This window comes from Chaetodon trifascialis, chromosome 17 (genome assembly GCF_039877785.1).
Source record: "Chaetodon trifascialis isolate fChaTrf1 chromosome 17, fChaTrf1.hap1, whole genome shotgun sequence".
NCBI lineage: Eukaryota > Metazoa > Chordata > Actinopteri > Chaetodontiformes > Chaetodontidae > Chaetodon > Chaetodon trifascialis.
Window position 1 is genome coordinate 12,483,557 of NC_092072.1, and position 20,123 is coordinate 12,503,679.

General features: G+C 44.4%; 1 protein-coding gene across 2 annotated transcripts; it reads left to right on the forward strand.

Annotated features, from left to right (window-relative positions):
- Positions 1-3,831: 3,831 nt before the first annotated feature.
- Positions 3,832-19,981, forward strand: fbxl2 (F-box and leucine-rich repeat protein 2). 2 transcript variants are annotated; one of them, XM_070984158.1, is made up of 14 exons: positions 3,832-3,996; positions 9,019-9,080; positions 12,271-12,325; positions 12,922-12,996; positions 13,331-13,425; positions 13,952-14,116; positions 14,371-14,497; positions 15,459-15,533; positions 15,642-15,772; positions 16,243-16,303; positions 16,405-16,449; positions 16,830-16,886; positions 16,992-17,204; positions 17,778-19,981. In XM_070984158.1, exons 1-14 carry the CDS (start codon positions 3,967-3,969, stop codon positions 17,883-17,885), a joined length of 1,299 nt encoding a protein of 432 aa, XP_070840259.1. In that variant the 5' UTR covers positions 3,832-3,966; the 3' UTR covers positions 17,886-19,981. The 2 variants fall into 2 exon arrangements, with proteins under 2 accessions (XP_070840259.1, XP_070840258.1); XM_070984157.1 differs by having other exon boundaries at positions 3,839-3,996; positions 16,830-17,204.
- The last annotated feature ends 142 nt before the right edge of the window (positions 19,982-20,123 follow it).

A 20,123-nucleotide genomic window follows, 5' to 3' on the forward strand; every position in this document is an offset into this window, starting at 1 on the left:
CAGTTGTTGCGGGGCTCAAAGAAAATCCTCACAGAAGCCCTGATAATCAGCAGCGAAAGATCAGCGCCTGGTTCGCAGACCGCACTGCCAGGCTGCATATCTCCCCTGACGAGCTCCACCAGTCAAATGGTTATGATTTAGTTAGGCTTAAAGTTTGCCAGTATGCTGAAGAGGGTGGGGTTTGCATGCAGCCCGACAGGTTTCGATAAACCCAACAGGCATTAAGGGTAGAAAAAGCAAAGGTGGATGTCTCCCTGTTATTTAAGAGTGCCTCTGAATCATTCCAGGGAGCCGGCAGACAGAACACCAGAGCACACCTCGGTGTAAATCAGCCAAAAAATGTTATCAGTTACACCCGTGCTACACAAGTCAAAGTGTCTGCCATGAAAAAAGGCTTTGAGGGAAAGAACATCCTTATGTTCACTGAGGAGCACGCCTTTCACCACAGAGGAGAAACTGCATAGCCATGACTGCTTTAACCTGTTCCTCCCCCTCTCCATGCGAAGAACACCCACACATGTGATTTCACTCACTTTGCCTGATTAGGCCTCCTCTGTGGGTGTACGCAGCAGGTTTTCACAGCAGGCATTTTCACTTAGTGGGAAAAGCACAGGTGTTACAAATAACATTAACGTGGCTCTGTCCCAGTAAACCGTGACAGCGTGACACTGCACGCCATGCACAATACCAGGACCCTGACACTGAGGCAGCTAAATGGAATTCAGCCATCGCTGATTTTCTTGTTTATACCTGTAATTTTTTTACTGTCACCTGTCAAAATGTCTGCAGTGGAAAAGTCCCTCACAGTGAACTTGTGGCTCTGGGGATCTGAGGCAGGCACCAGCTCTGCCCGGCTGGTAATCCAGCCATGTTTGTAGTCTTTGGAAGACCTGAAAGAACTTGGCGGCTGCATTTAATGCATGTCTATTGCGGTGGAAGAAGTACTCAAATCCTGTACTTAGGTAAATGTAGCAATATCACACCATAAAAATACTCCAATATAAGTAAAAGTTTGTCCTTTAAAATTTTACTTGAGTAAGAAGGAATACTTAAAGTATCAAAAGCCATTTTGTGTTTATTGTAACAGTGGTGGAGAGTAACTAAGTACATTTATTTACTACAAATTTGAAGGAAATATTGCACTTTTTATACATTACCTCTGTCTGTCAGCTTTACTAGTTACTGTTCAACTTCTCATACCTTCCCTGTCCAGTGAAAACCACGTACTGTATCTCCAAATTTTGCAATTTTGAATTTAAATTTTCTGTTAAACAGGCAGACTAAGTGTTCCTTCATGTGCTGAGAGAGTTCTTGAGGCTAAATAAATGATTTAAAAGCCCTCTTGGATGATGTGTTTCTTCTGATCTCATGAAAAGTTGTCATTTTAAAAATATGTGTCACACCTCATTCAGTACGTTGGTATTTAAAATCTTTATTTGCTATAGCTGTCGGGTAAACGTAGTGAAGGAAATAGTATTATATCCTGGAGAAGGAGCAGAATAGACGTATAAAGTAAATTAAACACAAATAATTATGTAAAATTAAGTATCTTAAGATACAGCACCAGAAAAGTAATTAAGTTATACGTGAGTTATGTTACAAGAGTAAACATCCTCTGGATCTAACAGTTCACAGTGGACACAGAGGAGGCAGGCTGCGTTAGATCGCCCTCTAGCTGCGGCTGTTGAGAATGACTGTAAAGATATTTTCTTCTGGATGTGTAACTCACGCTCTAGTCTGTCTGCAGCCCTGTCTCCAAAACCTGCAACAGCAATGGTGATAGATGTTCTCAGATCCTTTACATAGGTAATAGTAGCTGTACATCAATGTAAAAATACTCCATTTCAAGTAGAGGCCGACTTGAAGTATCAAAAGTTAAAGTGTTCCCCATCCAGATTCAACCATTTTAGTGCTATATTATAAGATCATTGTTTATTGTGCGTTATTGTTGAATAAGTTGGAGCTACTGTTTTCCCCACAGTTTAATCAGCAAAAATCCTGAATCCTATAAAGCCATTTCTGTCTGTAGTTCACTTGGAAAATCTTCATTTTCTTTAAACAAGTTAAACAAATCTGACCGTGATAATATCTGAGCCTGTTTCCAGTATGAATAAAAATTGTTTAAAAACTTTTTTTTAAAAGGGGGGAATTATGGAAAATGTAACTTAGTATTTAGAAAATACCTAAACATGTTGATTTGCTTAAAAAAAAAAAAGTCAGATTTCTACAGTGGCAGATAAAAAGTAAGAGTTTAAAGACTTTAATTTCTTGTTGAGGCTGTGTCTTTTACTGAACAGAGCATATATTTTAGCATTTCAAAAGGTGATTATGTCTTTGCATGAAAAATAACCTGTGAAGTAGCTGTGAAATGCAAGCACCTCACACAGCTGAGCACTGACAACAGAATAATAATATACATAATAATATAGACTGCAGTCTACACACTGTATATACTGTGGTGTCAGGTATCGTCTTTATATTTCAATTTGACACCCAGTGAACGTAACTATGTTCAATTACTTAGGTGCCATACTTAGGTGCAGTTTTGGGGTTGCACTTGAGTATTTCCATTTCATACTATTCTCTACTTCCACTCCATTACATTTGAGAGGGAAATATTGTACTTTTTACTTAACTACTTGCCGCCTATTTGACAGCTATAATGAGTGTATATGTCTCACAAATTATTCTTCATATAAAAAATATGATAAATATCTTAAACATGATGCATCGTTCAGTGGAGAAACATCAAGTCATTTAGGTGTTTTTCTTTCAAAAAGTGTGGAAAAAAAAACTGTAGAAGCAATATTTACATTTTTTTCAAGGATTTTCTCATATCTTTCCCTTTCATAATTCCCCTGGCCCAACCTGCCTTATTATTGTTGTTGTTGTTGTTGTTATATATTTTGTTGGACTCAGTTCTAAATGACAAGACAAATGCTGCTCACACATTGATGATAACAGCCCTGTGATAGGTCTGTGTACACATAAAGCTCTATGAAATGGGCGTTTGCCAGTTGTTCTTTACGTACATTTTCAGTACTTGAAGTGTAGAATTTTCATATTTTTATTTCTGAAAGACGCATTTCCAAACAGTTTACATAATGTAAGAGTGACGAGTCAGCGCCCAAGTTGTTTTGGGTGTGTGTCTGCAGGTCGAAGCTTTAACGTGACCGTGTTGCACATCTCCAGTGCAGAGAAAGTCTTGGCTCTGGATCTGGCGTTCACAGATACGAGTGTTTCCTTCCTCTAATCAGACCCGCAGGTTCGTGTCAGGTCACGTCCCGGTGCTGCGGGACACGTGACCGGCGCGGCGAATGCAGCCAGAAAGGGACCCTTTGTCGTTATTTGCCCAAATCTCCGCAAGACCCCACAATCAAAACAAATCGACCACGCGTGCTTTTCCCGCAGCAATGACGTCACGTAAACCCTCCCCTTCCCCGCAAGTAAACAGAAAACATTGAGGAAAACGTCCGTGTCAGCCGCCATACGTGCGCCCGATGCGGGGGACATGCGGAGGGACATGAGAGCGGACGGTGATGTGCCGTTTCCCGCGTGGTTTTAGCAAACTTGGGAGATTTCGGGGCCAGCTGGCTCGCGCTGGAGCGATGAAGGGAGAGGCGGAAGTGAAGTCACTTGACAGACCGTCCATGTTATTATTGTTATTTTGGTAGCCCTGTGATGAGACGGGCTGGGGAGCCGTCGGTCTCCGAGACAACGACCGTTAACGTTACCGCCGGCCGCCCCGGAGCGACACCACCCTCACCAGCACCTCGCTGACCCGGAGACAGGAGCCTCGCTGACGGCTGGGTCAGGGGCGGGAGGGAGGGTGTGAGGACCCAGCTCCAGCTCGGCTCCTACACTCCGGCCGACCAAAAATAAAACGGCGACAAAAACAATAACGGCAGTCGTCAAACGGCTCGACTGGTGTCTGCGCGGTGTGAAGCAGGACGAGCCGCCGCAGACATGAACGGTATCACCAAGGGCCGGTTCGAGGTATGACAGAGGGAGGGGACCACCAAACGGTTAAACTGTTTGTTTCCAGCAGACGTGGGAGTCGTGGGCTTGTATAAGCAAAGTGTGTGTGTGCGTGCGTGCGTGTGCGTGTGTGGCCGGCCGTGCTCCTAATTTTACATGCGAGGCGTTTTGTTGGTCAAGGGTAATCCGAAATCCTGTGATTGTCCTGCCGCACCAGCAGACAGCGACAACATGGAGCTCAGGACTGCGGGACAGGAGGGCTGTGGCTGAGGATAGTCAATATATCAGGGCCGAGGCTGGCTGGCACTGTCGCCTGAGGTTACAGGCTTTCAGGATTGGGGGGGGGGGGGGGGGGGGGCACTGGGTCTGCAGATGGAGAGTAATGTTGTAAATACAAGCAGTGTAGCCGTTCAATTAGTCACCACCCTGGTTTGCCACCTCCTGTGGCGTCTGTGAATGACAGGTGCCACAGGAGGTTTGGGGTGGCTCTCTGAGAGTCACTCCAGATGGTTCCGAGCTCCAGAATCAGCCGTCGTGTGGACTGAAACACGAGTGCTATGAATTGTCACGTTTCCTCCCACGACCTCTCCAAATTTGTGTGATCGTTTTCGCCTGGAAAGTGGTGAACACACACACACCCCGTCATAGGAGCTCAGTGCTCAGGTGCAGCCGTGGAAGAAGTCGTCACATCTGTGACTCAAGTTGAAGAAGTGATACCACTACAAATACTAGTAGAGGAATGTTAGCAGCGTGGAAGTATCCAAAGTAAAGTCACAATGCAGGTAGAGTGAGGCCCACTGATGCATTACTGTGTGTAGCATTGAATGTTGTAGCAAGTTGAGGTAGTTTTACTACATTATGTACATCATATTTTGGAATATGAGTATCTGCTTTGTATGTAAAACCTTGTTTGTCAGAGTAACCCGTAACTATAGCTGTCAAGTGGAGTGAAAGGTGTAATGTTTGGCCCTGGGTTTGAAGTGCAAAGTAGCATAAAATGCAAATATTTGTGCAACTTTCCACCACTGCGTGCGATCTTACAGGTGGCTTTGAAGTGTAGTGTAGCGCACAAACCTTCACTAACGCTTAATACCTGTGGTATAATAATTACCCTCTTTGGCTGCGCCGGCGTTTGCAGTTGTGTGCGAACCTTAAATCAGCTCTAATCCAACTCGTCCCCGACGCCGTGAGCATCATCCATTTGAATATCATTCGTGCATTGTTGACATTCCTTGAGGTTTGACTTGATGGTACTTGACTTTCTCCGTCAGGTATTCGGCCGCTGTAAGCTCGGCGGTAGTACGAACATACGGTCTGTGTGCGAGTGAATGGGAAAAGAAGGTGGTGGTGGTGGTGGTGGTGGTGGTGGTGGTGATGTGTGTTGCCATATCAGTGGATTTCTCAACAGAGCTGTAAGCTTCTTAGAAGTAGATGAAAACCAGCGTATGGTGGGAAACGAGCTGCTGTGTGCCAGAGAGAGGGACTGGAGAGTAGGGGGTGATGGTGTAAGACCTGGGACTGGAGGGTTGACTAACAGCCCAATGATGCTTCATAGTGAACACCTGCCACGAGGCCTCTGTAGACTTTCCATTGCAGGCCTCAAATTGAACACATGACATGACACGGATCTGATTTCCTCATAGCTGCTTTAATGCCGCAACAGAAACTCTGAACTGGAGCCACGCGAGTTCAAAAGCCAGATTTGCATACCCACCCTGTTGTGCACTGTCGAGGAATAGGAGTACGACTGCAGAGAGGAACTCCCTGCTTGGGAATGCTGCTCTGCTGGCACGGGGAACGAGGGCACCAGAACGCTGAGGTGATGACTTTCATGAGGCATGCGTACCAGAGATGGCTTTGGACCTCGCTGTACCTGGAAATAATGGCTGAGATTACGCACCCAATGCTGCGCTCACGCCATTCCGCCTGGCAGCTTCTTCCGCGGGGTTTGCTTTGCACAACGCTTAGGGAGGGAAGGGGAGAGTAGACTGCATCTAGGCCCTCCGCCAGCGTCTTCTGATTAATGGTTCAGTCAGTGAATAACAGTGAAAAATGCCCGTCGCATGTTCCGATCGCTCAAGGTAACATCGTCAAGGAAAGACGCGAGCTGTTCTGGTGTCACAGATGCTCTTGTCTTATTCTGTGGTGAGCTGATGAACAAAACAAGACATTTGATGACATTGAAGAAATTATGCTGTAGTTTGATGATGTTTTCCGGACTAAACTAAACTAATAACTAATCGGTTATTCAAGAAACTGGATTGTCAGTGTCATATTCATCAATAATGAAAATAAGTGACCCTTGTAGCCCTAAAGGACATAAACGAGAACAGCAGCAGGCTTGAACCAGTGAATGTTTGGTATTTTTCCTTTAAATGGCCGGAAATCCTTACTTGATCTTAAAAAAAATGTTGGTGATTACATTTACTTTGATCGACTAGGGGATTCATTGTTTCAGAAATGTAATAAAGAAGTCAATCGGAAATGTCTGAGTGTCCAGCCTCGAGGAAGTCTGGACGGAGCCAAACGTGAAGCGATTACAGAGCAAAAGCTGCGTTTCAGTTTGAGTGTTTACATCACAGATACTGTGAAAGGATTGTTGTGTTTGTCATCGATGCTGCCTGGTGTAAAGCCCACCAGGTTTTGTCTAGATTGTGTGTAACTCTTTGTCAAGGAAAGGTCAAAGGTGAGTGATGTGCTACAGAGGTGGTTTGGAATTAAGTCTAAAATTAGTGCTAAATCCTAAGCCACCTCTGGCTTTAGAGAGACAGGGAGTGAACATGCTGAAGGCCTTGTCTATTGACAGGCTAGGCTCATTCTGCACAGACAATATTGTTCAATTAAGGTCAATTTTCTTTCAGTTTCCTCATTTGACACAGTTCTAAATATAACAGAGGGAAAGTCGCGTGATGCTGATAAAGGCTTTAATCGTGGATGTCGTTGAACCTTCGTTAAGTTCCCCATAGAGGTAGTTGGCCCCAGCCTTCATTGGTGGATTGAGATAATGTGTTATTCAGTACAGAGGTATGTGGGAACCAGTGGTTGCTGGCTATATCCTGGAGCTATTACTGGATAACCAGTCGGTTCATCTGTGTTTCAGACCACATTGTGTGCTGTGTTGTTACCTGAGCCAAGGTGTTAACATGCAAACCAGCGTAGTTAATCTTTTGACTCGACCAACTCCTTCGCTTGTCTTTTTGATGCCTCTTCTCCTCGAATGACCTTTACATCCTCACCTCCCTCTCACTCTGATTTTTTGCAGTGACGTGTGGACGAGTTTTTATCGTGGTGTCTGACTGTAGCGCCGTTTCTTTGTTTGCCTCAGCCTCTCGCCTCCTCCTGCTTCTCCTTCCTCCCATCTTCCCTCTCCTTTATTGCTTTCTCTTTCGAGGAGCTTGCGTCTGTCACGGAGCTAGCTGGAGCCAAGGCGTCTTCGGCATCAACCTTTGCTCCTCCCGTGCCTTTCCTCGCTCCCCTTTGTGTTTTCTCATTTCGGTGTTTGAGTTTGTGTGTGACACAGTGGGGAGTCCCCCTCATTAGACACAGCTTCGGAGTCTTTGAGGATGCGAGTGTATATCACTGGCAGGATGCGCGTCTGCAGAGGCACTGCGAATGTGGGTGTTTGCCGTAATTTAAATTCATGGCTGAATACAGCCCACCTGATCTAGAATGTTCTGCCTCCGTTCTTCACACAGAGAGGTCTGACTTGAATCACCTGCGAGTGTGTAAGTGTGTGTGTGTGTGTGTGTGTGTGTGTGTGTGTGTGTGTCCCACTCAGCAGATGGCCAGACATCCAGCGAGTAGACTAATTGAGATAAGCATGCCAACAAGCTGACCAGGCTAACAGAATTATAAGCTTGTAAGGAGAGGACGTGGAAAGCCAAATGTAGCTCTGGCTTGTTTGTTAACATAGCTTAAGGGCCTGATAGCTTTTTTTCCCTCACTATTCTCACTAGAAAGATGCACAAGTTTCTATTTTTGTTAAGGAATATGTCATCAACCAACACTCACTCATGTACATTGAAAGCGTTACTGGTTGATAATCGTTCCTCTTGTCCAACTTGGCTGCAAAGAGGTGCCTTTGAAAGCCTTTTCTTTTATCAATTTTACACAACCAAACAAAGGAGACTGCACAGATATTGCAAACAAGAATAGATTAATTAATTACACGTATAAGTTGCATTGACATGCATTATGAATGGCATAACATGCATTCTTGTTTACATCATTACCATGTCAAAGGAAAGATAATCAAGGAAGGGGCGCCAGATATTAAAAAAGAGGTCGTCATTTCCTCTTAATGTAGCACGGTGTTCCATAGCAAAGACGGTCTCTGTACCACTGTGTGACTGTGAAAGTTTACCCAGCGGATAAAAGGAACTGCCCTGTACGTATGAAGTGCTTTCAGTGCAAGTGAAGAAGAACAAAATTCATGTATATGCGAAAAAAAAAAAAAAAAATTCTCAAGCATGCAGTAGATAAATCAAATGGGTATCTTCCAAAGTTAGTAGTCTTTGTGAGTCCACGGACAGTGTTTCCTTGCTGATCTGGAGCAATGGTTAAAAAAAAAAAAGGAATTTCATAGTAGAATAATAATAAAAAGCTCTGGTTGACTGAGCCTCACATCACCGTCGCTTTAGCTGAACTCTGGTGTGTTCTTTACACAGACGGATCGCTGTGGATTCGTCCTTCATCGCTTACATTGAAATAGCTTTAAGAAGTGAACTTTTTGTGGTCAGTATTGACCATTAAAGTGACCAGCAGAGCTTGTAATGCATGTGTGTGCACGTGAGGTTTGCTGTGAACTCGTCCTTTAAACACATCATGCCTGAGTCAGGTCTGTATGTGTCTGTCGTGTTCCTGTGGTGCTCTAATGACACTTTCAATGTTTTGATCTCTGGCACAATTATAACAGCTTGTATCTTATTTCTGTCTCATTGCTCTTGACCACCTCAAACACACACACACACACACACACACACACACACACACACACATGCACGCACGCTCTTTGTTATTGTTTATCTTGTGTCTCGGCAGGTGTTCTCAAACAGCGATGAAGCCCCCATTAACAAGAAGCTCCCCAAAGAGCTTCTTCTAAGGTAAGATTAATAATACAGAGTCTCCCTACAACACACACAAACACACGCACACACACAATACCACGCAGCATACCCTGGGACAAGGGCTCAGGTCAGGGTTACTCATTAGCTGAAGCAGCCTTGAACAGCTACGTGAGTGTGTATGTGTGTGTGTGTGTGTGTGTTCGTCGGTGTGTGTTTGTTTTGTCACTCGCTGTGTGTAGGTGTCTCTGTGTGTTTTTCATATGACGTGCGCTGGTCACTCATCTGGAACGAGGTTCTGTTAACTGACCTACAGACCAACATTTTGTCCACCATGACCCATAAATCCGACATCACACACTCACACACACACACTCGCACACCGTTGACTGATTTCTATGTGGATTTTTGCGTGTGTGAGCGAGCATGTGTGTTTGAAAGGGGTGCACCTGCATGAAGCCCTTCTGCGGACACATGATGTGAAATGTATTTCTGTGTGTGTGTGTGTGTGTGTGTGTGTGTGTGTGTGTGTGTGTGTGTGTGTGTGTGTGTGTTCCCTGGGCCTATGCAAACTGTATGTCTGTGTATGTGTGCTATAAATAGCTTGTCTTAGCTGGTGGGGAATTCCGCAGTGCTGTGCTCTTCTGCTGCTCCAGCTGTGCTCCACAGAGACTACCAGTACACCCATTACCGCTCGCGCTGCTTGCACTGGTGGACAGAAAAACATGGACTCGCTTGCACTCGATAGCTACAACACATGACCTGCTGTCACATGTGTCATGTTGAGACGCTTATACAACATCAGCTGTGAGGAAGACTCAGACAGTAAATCTTGTTTTTAAACCATGGATTATTGATGGATTGACTGGAGCATTTTTGTTTTTGGTATTTATTGTTTTGTTAAGTCCCTGGTACATAATGAGGGATGTTATGTTTCAGGTGTGTTTGTATAGCGTAACTGTGTGTGGACATTTTGAACTACAAAATTCAGATACAGGAAGTAAATTCTCACCACGTTTATGATTAGATATCATTTAAGACCCTAGAGTAGATCAGAGGTTCTCAACATGGGGATGCAAGATGAGTCTAAGGGGTCATGAGATGATTGGTGGGACAGGAAAGAAGAAGAATAATGTTCTCCGACTCAATTTTAGATTTATCTTTTGCATTTCTCTTCAGAAATACTGGACACTTTTACTTCTTTGGGCATTAACACCTGTTGAAAGGAAATACAACTAACAGTTATTTTCATTATCAATCGGCCAATTAATTTTTCAATTCATCTTTGTGGCAAGAACATGAGAGAAAATAGTCAAAAGTTTTACAGTCCAAACCTAAAAACTTTGAGATATGACAAAGAAAAAACATCAAATTCTCACATCTGAGAGGCTGCAACCTGCAAATGTTTGGTACTTTTGCTTGAAATGATTAGCAGTTTATCAAAATAGCTGCTGATTAGCGTTCTGTGCTTGTTGCCATAGGAATATCTGCTAATGAATGTGCTCATTTGATTAATCTGTGTTCTCATTAGCGTTGCGGTTTATGTTTTGTATATCACTGCGACTGAGTGCAAGTACCTGACTTGTTTTTGCGCTCGTCTGCCTTTCAGGTGGTGCATTGTAAACAGCTGTTATCTAGGCCAGTGCAGCATGGATATAAACTGTGAAAACTGTGTCGCGATATAGAAGAACCTGACAGATAGGAGAGAGCTTTCTTACCCAGAAGCGCTGACTCAGCACCCTCCCTAGCACCACCCAAATTCATGTCTAACCTGAGGTACTATGGCAAACAGTCCTCGACTGGCGGTGAAGGCTTGATTCTCTCTTATCTAGCCGTGCTTGAAGGGCCAGGTGTGCATTTTGTCAACAAATGGGACTACGCTCCATCAAAATCCCATTATGTACCATGTCAGAGAAAACAGGCGTTCCCAGGCAGGATTTGACAGAGCAATCAAAGGCTGCAAACTCATTTTCTCTTCTGTCTGTGTTCAGAGGCCTTTTCTTGTGCAAGGTGGAGAACATGCTCATGATGTTGCACTTCTGAATTTGGCTCTATTATATCACCTCACTGTTATGAAAAAGTCCACGTCAGTGATCCAGCCGTAGTCCATCTGTACTCACCAGTGTGTCCTCATCAGAAACACGCGGGCTGCTCTCCGCATGCTTTTATCACCAAGTGCAAATGTCAAACAGGACTCAGAACAGGACTCACCAAATCACACTGACTGATCGCTTCCCCGTGAGCGTGATTAACAACAATTCTTCAGTGGTCGGTAAAAGGCCTCTCTCTGGCACATAACGGAAAGTCAGATTGTGTTTGATTAAAACAGACAGCCAATCAATGATCAGCGTGACAGCCATTAACCAGTTATTAGAAAGGCAGATCGATGAGCGCCTGCTTGATTGGTCAACTTCTCTGCAGCCTTGCAGTCACTCCAAGAACTGTGTGTGTGTGTGTGTGTGTGTGTGTGTGTGTGTGTCCACGTGTTCGACATGTTCCAGCGCACATGTGTGGGTGTCTTTGTATCGCTTTCCCGACCGTGTGCGTGTACTCCCTTGACACAAGACTCTGGTATAGATTAAACGGACATGTCCCAGCATGCCCTGGCCCAACACACATCTAAACACGCAGCCTTTGTCTGCATCTATATGAAGGAAACAATGGCCAGCTCCTGTTTCCTAGGGTTAAAAGGACATTCAGACCCCAGCTGCACTCACAGCGCTGGCACCATGACAATTCTCTGAATACCTCAAATGGTCTATAGATCGCCCCTCTAAGGCTCTTCTATGAGCAGCGATGGGCCGTTTAATCAGACGGGGTGCCCATGTTTGGTTTCCCCGCGTGCGTGTCTGTCTGTAGATATACGTACAGTATGTTTGTCTGTCTGTCCCATGCTGTCTGTGGCCTTGCCTGTCTGAGTGCCAGAGATTACTCATTGGCAGATTAATGGATTGAGCTGACCCAGTAGCCTGCTGCATGCAGCCCTTTGTGGCTGACCGGCCCACAGCTCAAACACTGCCTGTCTGTGGGGCTACCAGCTGAACACAGGGGATTGTTCTGTTTTCTACAGACACACACACACACACACGCACACACACAAAAGCATATATTAAATCACACAAATGGGAAAATGTAAATACACAAAGTTAAGCGAGAAGCCGAGCTCTTTATCTGAGAACGACCAGAGATCCGACACAAACTCATCCTGTGCTTTTGTCTCTCTTTCTAGAATATTCTCCTATCTAGATGTGGTCACACTCTGTAGGTGTGCCCAAGTGTCCAAGGTAAGCACTTCCCTCTCTACACCTCCAAACCACCCACTGTGCTCTAACACTTGTTGTTTCAAGAGAATGGATCGATGTAATTCTAAACTGTGGTATGTTTAAATTAAAACCAGTTTACCATCATTGAATTCTCTGGAAATGTCTTTAACACAGTGCCATCTGCTGGTTACGAATGAGCGGACCACTGTTCAGCCACAGTGCTCTGCAGCTGAAAGCCGTTTATGAATGAGCTATCTGTGAATAATAATGGCTCGGCACGTGGATGCAGAGCTGAGGAGGCTGCTTCTCTTACAGCAGCTCCAGTGTATTTCTGTAAGGAAAATGTTATTTCTCCAGGTTACAGTGATCTAAAACAGAGAAAAGAAGCAAATCCTCACCTCAGATTAAGAGGTGAAGACAGCAGCGAGTACCCGGTGTTCCTGGTTCATGCGCACACACAGCTAAACCCACAGAGTGCTGTGCAGGAGAGGTTGACCCACCATGTTCATTCATTTCTCCTGCATATCACGATAACAGGGTCCCCATTCACCCCCCTCCCCACCTCTGTCTGACCCACATGTCTGTCTCCGTCCACAACCTGTCTGTCACCCTCTCAGGCGTGGAACGTCCTGGCCCTCGATGGCAGCAACTGGCAGAAGATTGACTTGTTCAACTTCCAGACAGACATAGAGGTGAGGGGTTGCATTTATGAGAGGGAGAAAAAAGAGTGAAGGAGTGGAATGGACAGAGTGTGTGTGTGTGTGTGTGTGTGTGTGTGTGTGTGTGTGTGTGTGTGTGTGTGTGTGTGTGTGTGTGTGTGTGTGTGTGTGTGTGTGTGTGTGTGTGCGCGCTTGTCTTTAAGTGCTGCACGCGTGTGCTTGTTGAGTAGCATTATCCAGCCCAAGGCTTAGTGCTGGGTCAGTAGGCTTTGGTGCCGACTGTGACGTCGCAGCTGATCCTCTGTCCTGTGGCTCTGTCCATCTCTTTGTCCACCTCTCTCGTTCTCTCTGTCCCCGTGTCTCTCAGGGCCGGGTGGTGGAGAACATTTCGAAGCGATGTGGAGGCTTCCTGAGGCAGCTGAGCCTCAGGGGCTGCCTGAGCGTGGGGGACGCCTCCATGAAGTGAGATTCTCATTGTGTCCGTGGCGTACTCTGATAGAGGAAGTGTGGCTCTGCTTTGACTTTTCCCAAAAGTCTTGTTGGTTTGATTACTTGCTGAAGAAATTGCGTTCACATGGTGTGATGATTGTTTAAAGTTTAAGCAGCTTGTGCCTCTTCAGTCCCAGGGGACTCTGTGCGAGGGAGTCTTCCATTAAATCTCACTTTATTGTGTGCACACACACACACACACAAACAAAAACATAAGAACAGCAATTGTAGTTTAATTTAGTTTTTACGTGAAACCTCTTCATCTGTTCATTCACATTGTATCATCTCTGTAAGTAACTGATCTAAAGAGGTACAAGCTGCTCTTTGGAGAGTAAAAAATAGAAACATACAGTAGCTGTACAACAACCTCCCAAGGGTCTGTAGATGACTCTGTTAATTGGCTCCTGAGCAGCTCACAGCATCTGACTTCTTATTTATTCAATGAAGCGGCTCTTGAGTAATTCCCCTCCCCCCTCTCTACTGTTCCACTGTGTCCCAGGACATTTGCTCAGAACTGCAGAAACATCGAAGTGCTGAACCTGAACGGCTGCACCAAGATCACAGACAGCACCTGTCTCAGCCTCAGCAAGTTTTGCTCCAAACTCAAACAGCTAGATCTCACTTCCTGTGTGTCCATCAGCAACCACTCCCTCAAGGCCCTCAGGTAGCACCCGCACACTCGATATTGCCCCGGCTACTTTAACCCAAAACCACACAACGCAACCCCAATTAACCCCTTTAAGAAAATAGTTCTCTATTCCCCCTCAAGCCCTCACACACTCTCTACATTGTGCACACTGTTATTTGTTGAACTCTAATAAACATACGCAGGTGTGATATAACACGTACCTCAATTTGGTTCACATGTCCTGTGTGTTTTGTCCTTATGTTCATTGTGTAATGTGTGTGCATGCTCAGCGATGGCTGCAGAATGCTGGAGTTGTTGAACCTGTCATGGTGTGACCAGATCACACGTGATGGCATTGAGGCTCTGGCTAGAGGCTGCAATGGTTTACGAGCACTGTTCCTCAGAGGCTGCACACAGGTACAGTAACGGCAGTGCGCACACACAGAGACAGACATATAGAGAGACAGGGATATATACAGGACAAGAGTTTTCCTTTTTCCTTTCATCGGCCAATTATTTGTATCTTTTATGATTGTCTAATTAAATTTAATAAAAGATAAAAATAATTCTATAAACAAATGAAGTTAAGGTTCATCTTTTTATACATTTTCACCATAAAATGTCAAGATTTCTTAAAAAGTGTGTAGACTGGTTAAGACATATGTGCCTGATCTGGTTTTTATCCTCTCATGCATCAAATGTTATTGTGTTACCTGCTGCCAGAGGACACTGTCCACTACAGTTTACTGTAAACAAGGTCCTCTGGTGGTGAAGACAACTCACAGTTTGCTTCAGCTGAGGGAAAATTGTCAAAACTCAAAACAAAAACCTATAAATTCCCAGATTATTTAAGGAGATCAAATATGATATACCCCAGAAGCCACACGTCTTTCCCACCACTAAAAAATTACTTATTAAAGAAAAATGTGCCCTTTTCCCTACTTGCTGTTCCCAACACACTGCATTTTCCATCCTGTGGAATTTGGGTTTTTTACTTGTATTTTAATCTCATTGGTTGTTTTTTTTTTGTTGATGTAGTGGTTTGTGTTGAGCTTGCATTTTCTTTTCCTGCTGCCTCTGTAGAACCTATATTTTCTCCAGGCTGTGTGCTCAGTTGTTTTTATTTTTATTTTTTTCATTTAACCAAAGTCTATTTTTCTTGCTTGGGAAAAAAACACCGTGAAACCCTCATGAATCATCTTTTGGGGCTGACAGGGGACAGTAGTCGTAACTCGATGGAAAAACAGGGCACGAAATAGAGCAAAGGATTCTCCCCTTTATCCCTGGACACATCAACTCACATGTACACAGTCACATACATGAACTATTGATCCATGTGTTTGATTAACAGTACGGTGCTTTTTTTTTCTAAACCCAGTTGGACGATGGAGCGTTGAAACACCTTCAGAAACACTGCCCAGAACTCACCACCATCAATATGCAGTCTTGCACAGTAAGACACATTTGGTTGTGGGATGTGAGGAGGGAGATGATAATGCATGAGGGATATGTCTGTGTGTCTCTGATTTTCTAATTTGTCTTGTGCGTCTGTTGCCTCCAGCAAATAACAGATGAAGGCCTGGTCAGTCTGTGCCGAGGATGCCACAAGCTACAGATCCTGTGTGTGTCTGGCTGCAGTAACATCACTGATGCCTCCCTCACTGCAATGGGGCTCAACTGTCCCCGACTCAAGTGAGAAAACACACAAATATAAATACACAAGGAGACCAACATCTTGCTGCAGTATCCACAAAATCTCCCTCTCAGGCATTGTAGACTACTATTGTTTCCAAAAATGAACTAAGTCATCATAGGTATTTGTGGTTGTGCAAGTAATTTTCGTTACCTGAAAATGCCTCCTCTGCTTTTCATCATTGTAGTCCTTCCACATACTTTAGGGCAAACAACCCACACGCTGTGTAAAGCTCGCAAATTAAAGATTGAACAGGCACCGTCAGGATCTGACGAATGATCTCAGGCCTGACACATGATCCCAAACCTAGTTAAGAATCTGTGACACTGCAGTGCAGCCCGCTGAGTCCCTCTTCATCCCCAACTGCTGGCTGATGATTTTAATGAACCTTGGTACAACACAGTGCTACACCGTGCTCTCCACGTCGCCTTTACAGGTTGTGTGTGTGTGTATATCTGTGTGTTCACAGGATCCTGGAAGCTGCACGATGCTCCCATGTTACAGACGCTGGGTTCACTGTGCTGGCCAGGGTGAGATTCATTTTGTTCCTTTTGTCCTGTTTCCTTTTGGTGGGTTTATTTCACCTCAATATCTCTGAGTTTAATTGAATGCTTTCTGTATGTCTTCGCAGAATTGCCATGAGCTTGAAAAAATGGACTTAGAAGAATGTATTTTGGTAAGTTTGTGGCTTCCTTTTTTATTCTCAACAGTGTGCTCGAGGCATTTATTTCATGTTGAATCTGGAGTCACTCTTGGCTTTGATCTGTTTGTCTGGGTAAAGATTAGATTGTGGGAAAAAGAAACAAGTGACTGTCAGCATGACAGGGTATGTTTCCTGCCAAGAGGGAGAGAGAGAGCAGTCCAATGACCTCTGTATTTAAACTGATTTTGGCAGAAAGCAGAGCAGAAAAGAAGTGACACAAGAAAAAAGATTTAGCTGGATACAAAGCTAGATGCAAACATGCAACACCTGCTTCCAATATCTGTGAATTCAGGCTCTCAGCTGTCTCTAGACATGTGAGAACAGTATGATAATCAAGCTTGTCCTCTCCACAGGTGACAGATAACACCCTGGTTCAGCTCTCTATCCACTGCCCTCGCCTGCAAGCACTGGTAAACCTTTACACCTGCAGCTCTGATTTTGTGCCAAGTTCTGCATACGTATGGACCTTTAATCCACCTATCTGTGTGTGTCCAACCCCGCTGTGCCCCGGACAGTCCCTGTCCCACTGCGAGCTGATCACGGACGATGGCATCAGAGCCCTGAGCAGCAGCACCTGTGGTCAAGAGCGCCTCACCGTGGTGGAACTGGACAACTGCCCCCTCATCACTGATGTGACCCTGGAGCACCTGAAGAGCTGCCATCGTCTGGAACGCATTGAGCTGTACGACTGTCAGCAAGTCACCAGGGCTGGCATCAAACGCATCCGGGTCAGTGGAAGTCATATAAAAGTCAATAAAAGCTGGATATGACAACTGACATCTTAAAATCTCCCATCCTGCTCCATTATTTTCTGCCTTATTCCATGTAAAAACTATAAATAGTAGTTTATACTTGCTATAAATAATACTTGGTATAATGTAATTGGAAATTACATTTATTGTTTTTCTTGTCAAGAGTTACTTGAGAGGATCGTCACCACTCTTGCATGTGTCCATTAATGATAAGGCTATTGCTAGCAGCTAGTTAGCTTAGCTTAGCATAAAGACGAGAGAAGAAAAAAGGGGGGAAAAGACAGCCTTGCTCTGTCTGAAGGATAAAAAAATTCTGCCTACCACCAGAGCTCACAAGTAAACATGACACATCTTGTTTTTTGAAAACATATTGAAAAAATTTACATTTTCTGCTACATTCTTCCATTAGATCACACTAAATCTCACACACCGGCCCTTAAAGGAAAAATCGAGTGGACACAGAAGTGAACTGTGACCATATCTTGTGTATTTTGTTTTGTTTGTTCATCTTTTTATACCCTTGTATTAACACACCTCCTCCCTACACAGGCCCACCTCCCAGAGATCAAGGTCCATGCCTACTTTGCCCCAGTGACACCCCCTCCTTCTGTACATGGAGGTGGCCAGCGTCTGTGCCGCTGCTGCATCATCCTCTGACAGTGGAGGGCCAGGGGGGGCCACCTCTGTCTACAGGTCCTGCTGCTCTGATATGGGCTGAAATTGGGTGGGAGTGGGGGGGACTGGGGTAGGTCAAGGGGAGAGGAGGGGCTGGACCCACTCACTGCTCCTGATCACTGATCAATACATAGACTGATTGCCACTGATCCCTGATCAGTTGAACCTGCCCCTCCTCTCTCCTCTTGCTCACCAATCAGCTTTGCAGTAGCCCCGGGTTTGGGCGTGGAGGGGTGGGTGGAAAGAACATGGATGGATGGACTTTTTCTCTCTGTCTCATTCTCTCTTTCTCAATGTAAAGACAAAAACAGGTTCTCCATTCTGCTCCTCACACCCCTGACTCCCCACCTGTGGGCGAAGAGGACTGCTTCTGGACAGCTGGAGATGAGGGGTGGGAGGTGGAGGGTGGGTCTGGACAGTGGAACTGGGATGCATCATGTTCAAACTAAAAAGAAAAAATAAATACGATATTGTCGTCTTGGACAACAGTTTGCTCTCTGTGGAGTATCATCTCAACCAATCACATGACACCTCTATGTGACCATCCTGTGATTCATTCTGCTTTGACCAATAAGCACGCAGCATGGAGGGAGAGGAGCGCTGGCTTGTGGGAAATGCGGATCTTCTGGATATAAACACTGAAGCTTTTGCTCCGCCGGCCCAATTCTCTTGTGTGGAAGCGTTGAGAAAAAAAAAACAAAACAGGAAATACAGAATGGGACATGTGACATATTTGTGCATCTGAGAAACTTTTGTTGAGATTTTGATTCTGTTCATACAGAGAATGTTTTGCAATGGAAAAAAAGAATTACACTTATGGCAACTCTCTCAGAATTGGGGTAGGCCAACAAAAAATTGTATTATTTTCTTTTTTTTCAGTGCTTATTGTAATTGTCAATGCCTGTCTATTCAGAGAGGGAGATAATGTTTGCCATTCTTTTTGAAATGGGAAAAAAGAAACTTGCTGTTTGACTAAAAAGGACCTATGATTCAGACCCTCAGCGTTTAAAAACATTATGTTGACTCTGTATGCTACTGGGATGAGTGGCCTCTCCTGTGCACTGCGTGGTTATGTTGGCTTGTAGGCCCTGATCCAATCCTGTCAGTAGCCCTGTGCACTAGCTCCTACTTGACCACTTAAATAAGCATTTGTTTACATCCTGGATTAGGTTAGCGCCACAGACAAACTTGTTTACATCAGTAGGTCTCCAGTCTCTCAACTATTCAGATTGAGTTCAGTAACACTGATAAAACGGTGGTATATCCGCTGTTTTTAACTGGAATGTGAGGTCTGTGACTCAAATTTATTGCTGTGTGTCTTTGGATATCAATCAGGGCTAATGTTGGTGCAACTTTGCTTCAAAACGAAATGGAAATTGGCTTAAAGCTGAGATAATAGTAATGAGAATGTGAACAAAGGCACCTCAACGTTTTGACAATCACATGAATTTATGTATTTGGGAGTTAATTTAGCGTAGTTTTATGTAATTGGCAATTTACTGATGATGTAGGATATGATGAATTTTCTGTATTCAATATACTCACTCAATGCCCCAAACAGCTCATGAGGAATTGTTTAGAATTAGATCTGCCAATCTCATGTATTTGATTGATCAGCAGCAAATTCCCACCCATCCAATCCTACAAACATATGTGACAACAGGAATGTCAAATGTAGTGACTGGAAACTCTATACAGACACTCCTTCAGACCAAAGGGTCTTTCCATGCGGAGTAACGTGTATTGAGCATGAAACGCCACTACTCAAAGCACTCAAAATACTTCAAAACAAGCAGCTCGCATCATTGCGCTAAACAAGAGACTGACAAGTGCTGTATAGCGGCATGTGCTCAAAGACTGGGGAGATTGGCAGGACGATGGATGGGACTGAAGCAATGCGGGCAGACAGAAAGATGAAGAAAGACTCAGATGGACTTGGATACATAGCTGACTTGACTGGCTGTGATACTAATGCCCTCTCTTTGACAGCTGTTTTAACAGTTTTATGTTTAAGAAAATAAAGAAATAAATGAAAAAAAAAATAAATGAATAAATAAAAGTGACTAATAATAAATGTGCTTTGTCTCTCCGGTGTGAGATTCTGTCTCCCAATATCTGAAGAGTACTGAATAGTAAAACTGCGGCAAACTTAACACAAGCTACACCGTAGCTAGACCGCTGGATGTCACCCAAGAGCCGCGCAGACGGCAGACACACCCA

Bases quoted from the DNA above. Each gene is read 5' to 3' on its own strand.
- fbxl2 (XM_070984157.1), top strand. From the start codon at position 3,967: ATGAACGGTATCACCAAGGGCCGGTTCGAG. The intron at 12,326-12,921 runs GTAAGCACTTCC...TCACCCTCTCAG, and splicing joins GGTGTGCCCAAGTGTCCAAG to GCGTGGAACGTCCTGGCCCT. The intron at 16,450-16,829 runs GTAAGTTTGTGG...TCCTCTCCACAG, and splicing joins ACTTAGAAGAATGTATTTTG to GTGACAGATAACACCCTGGT.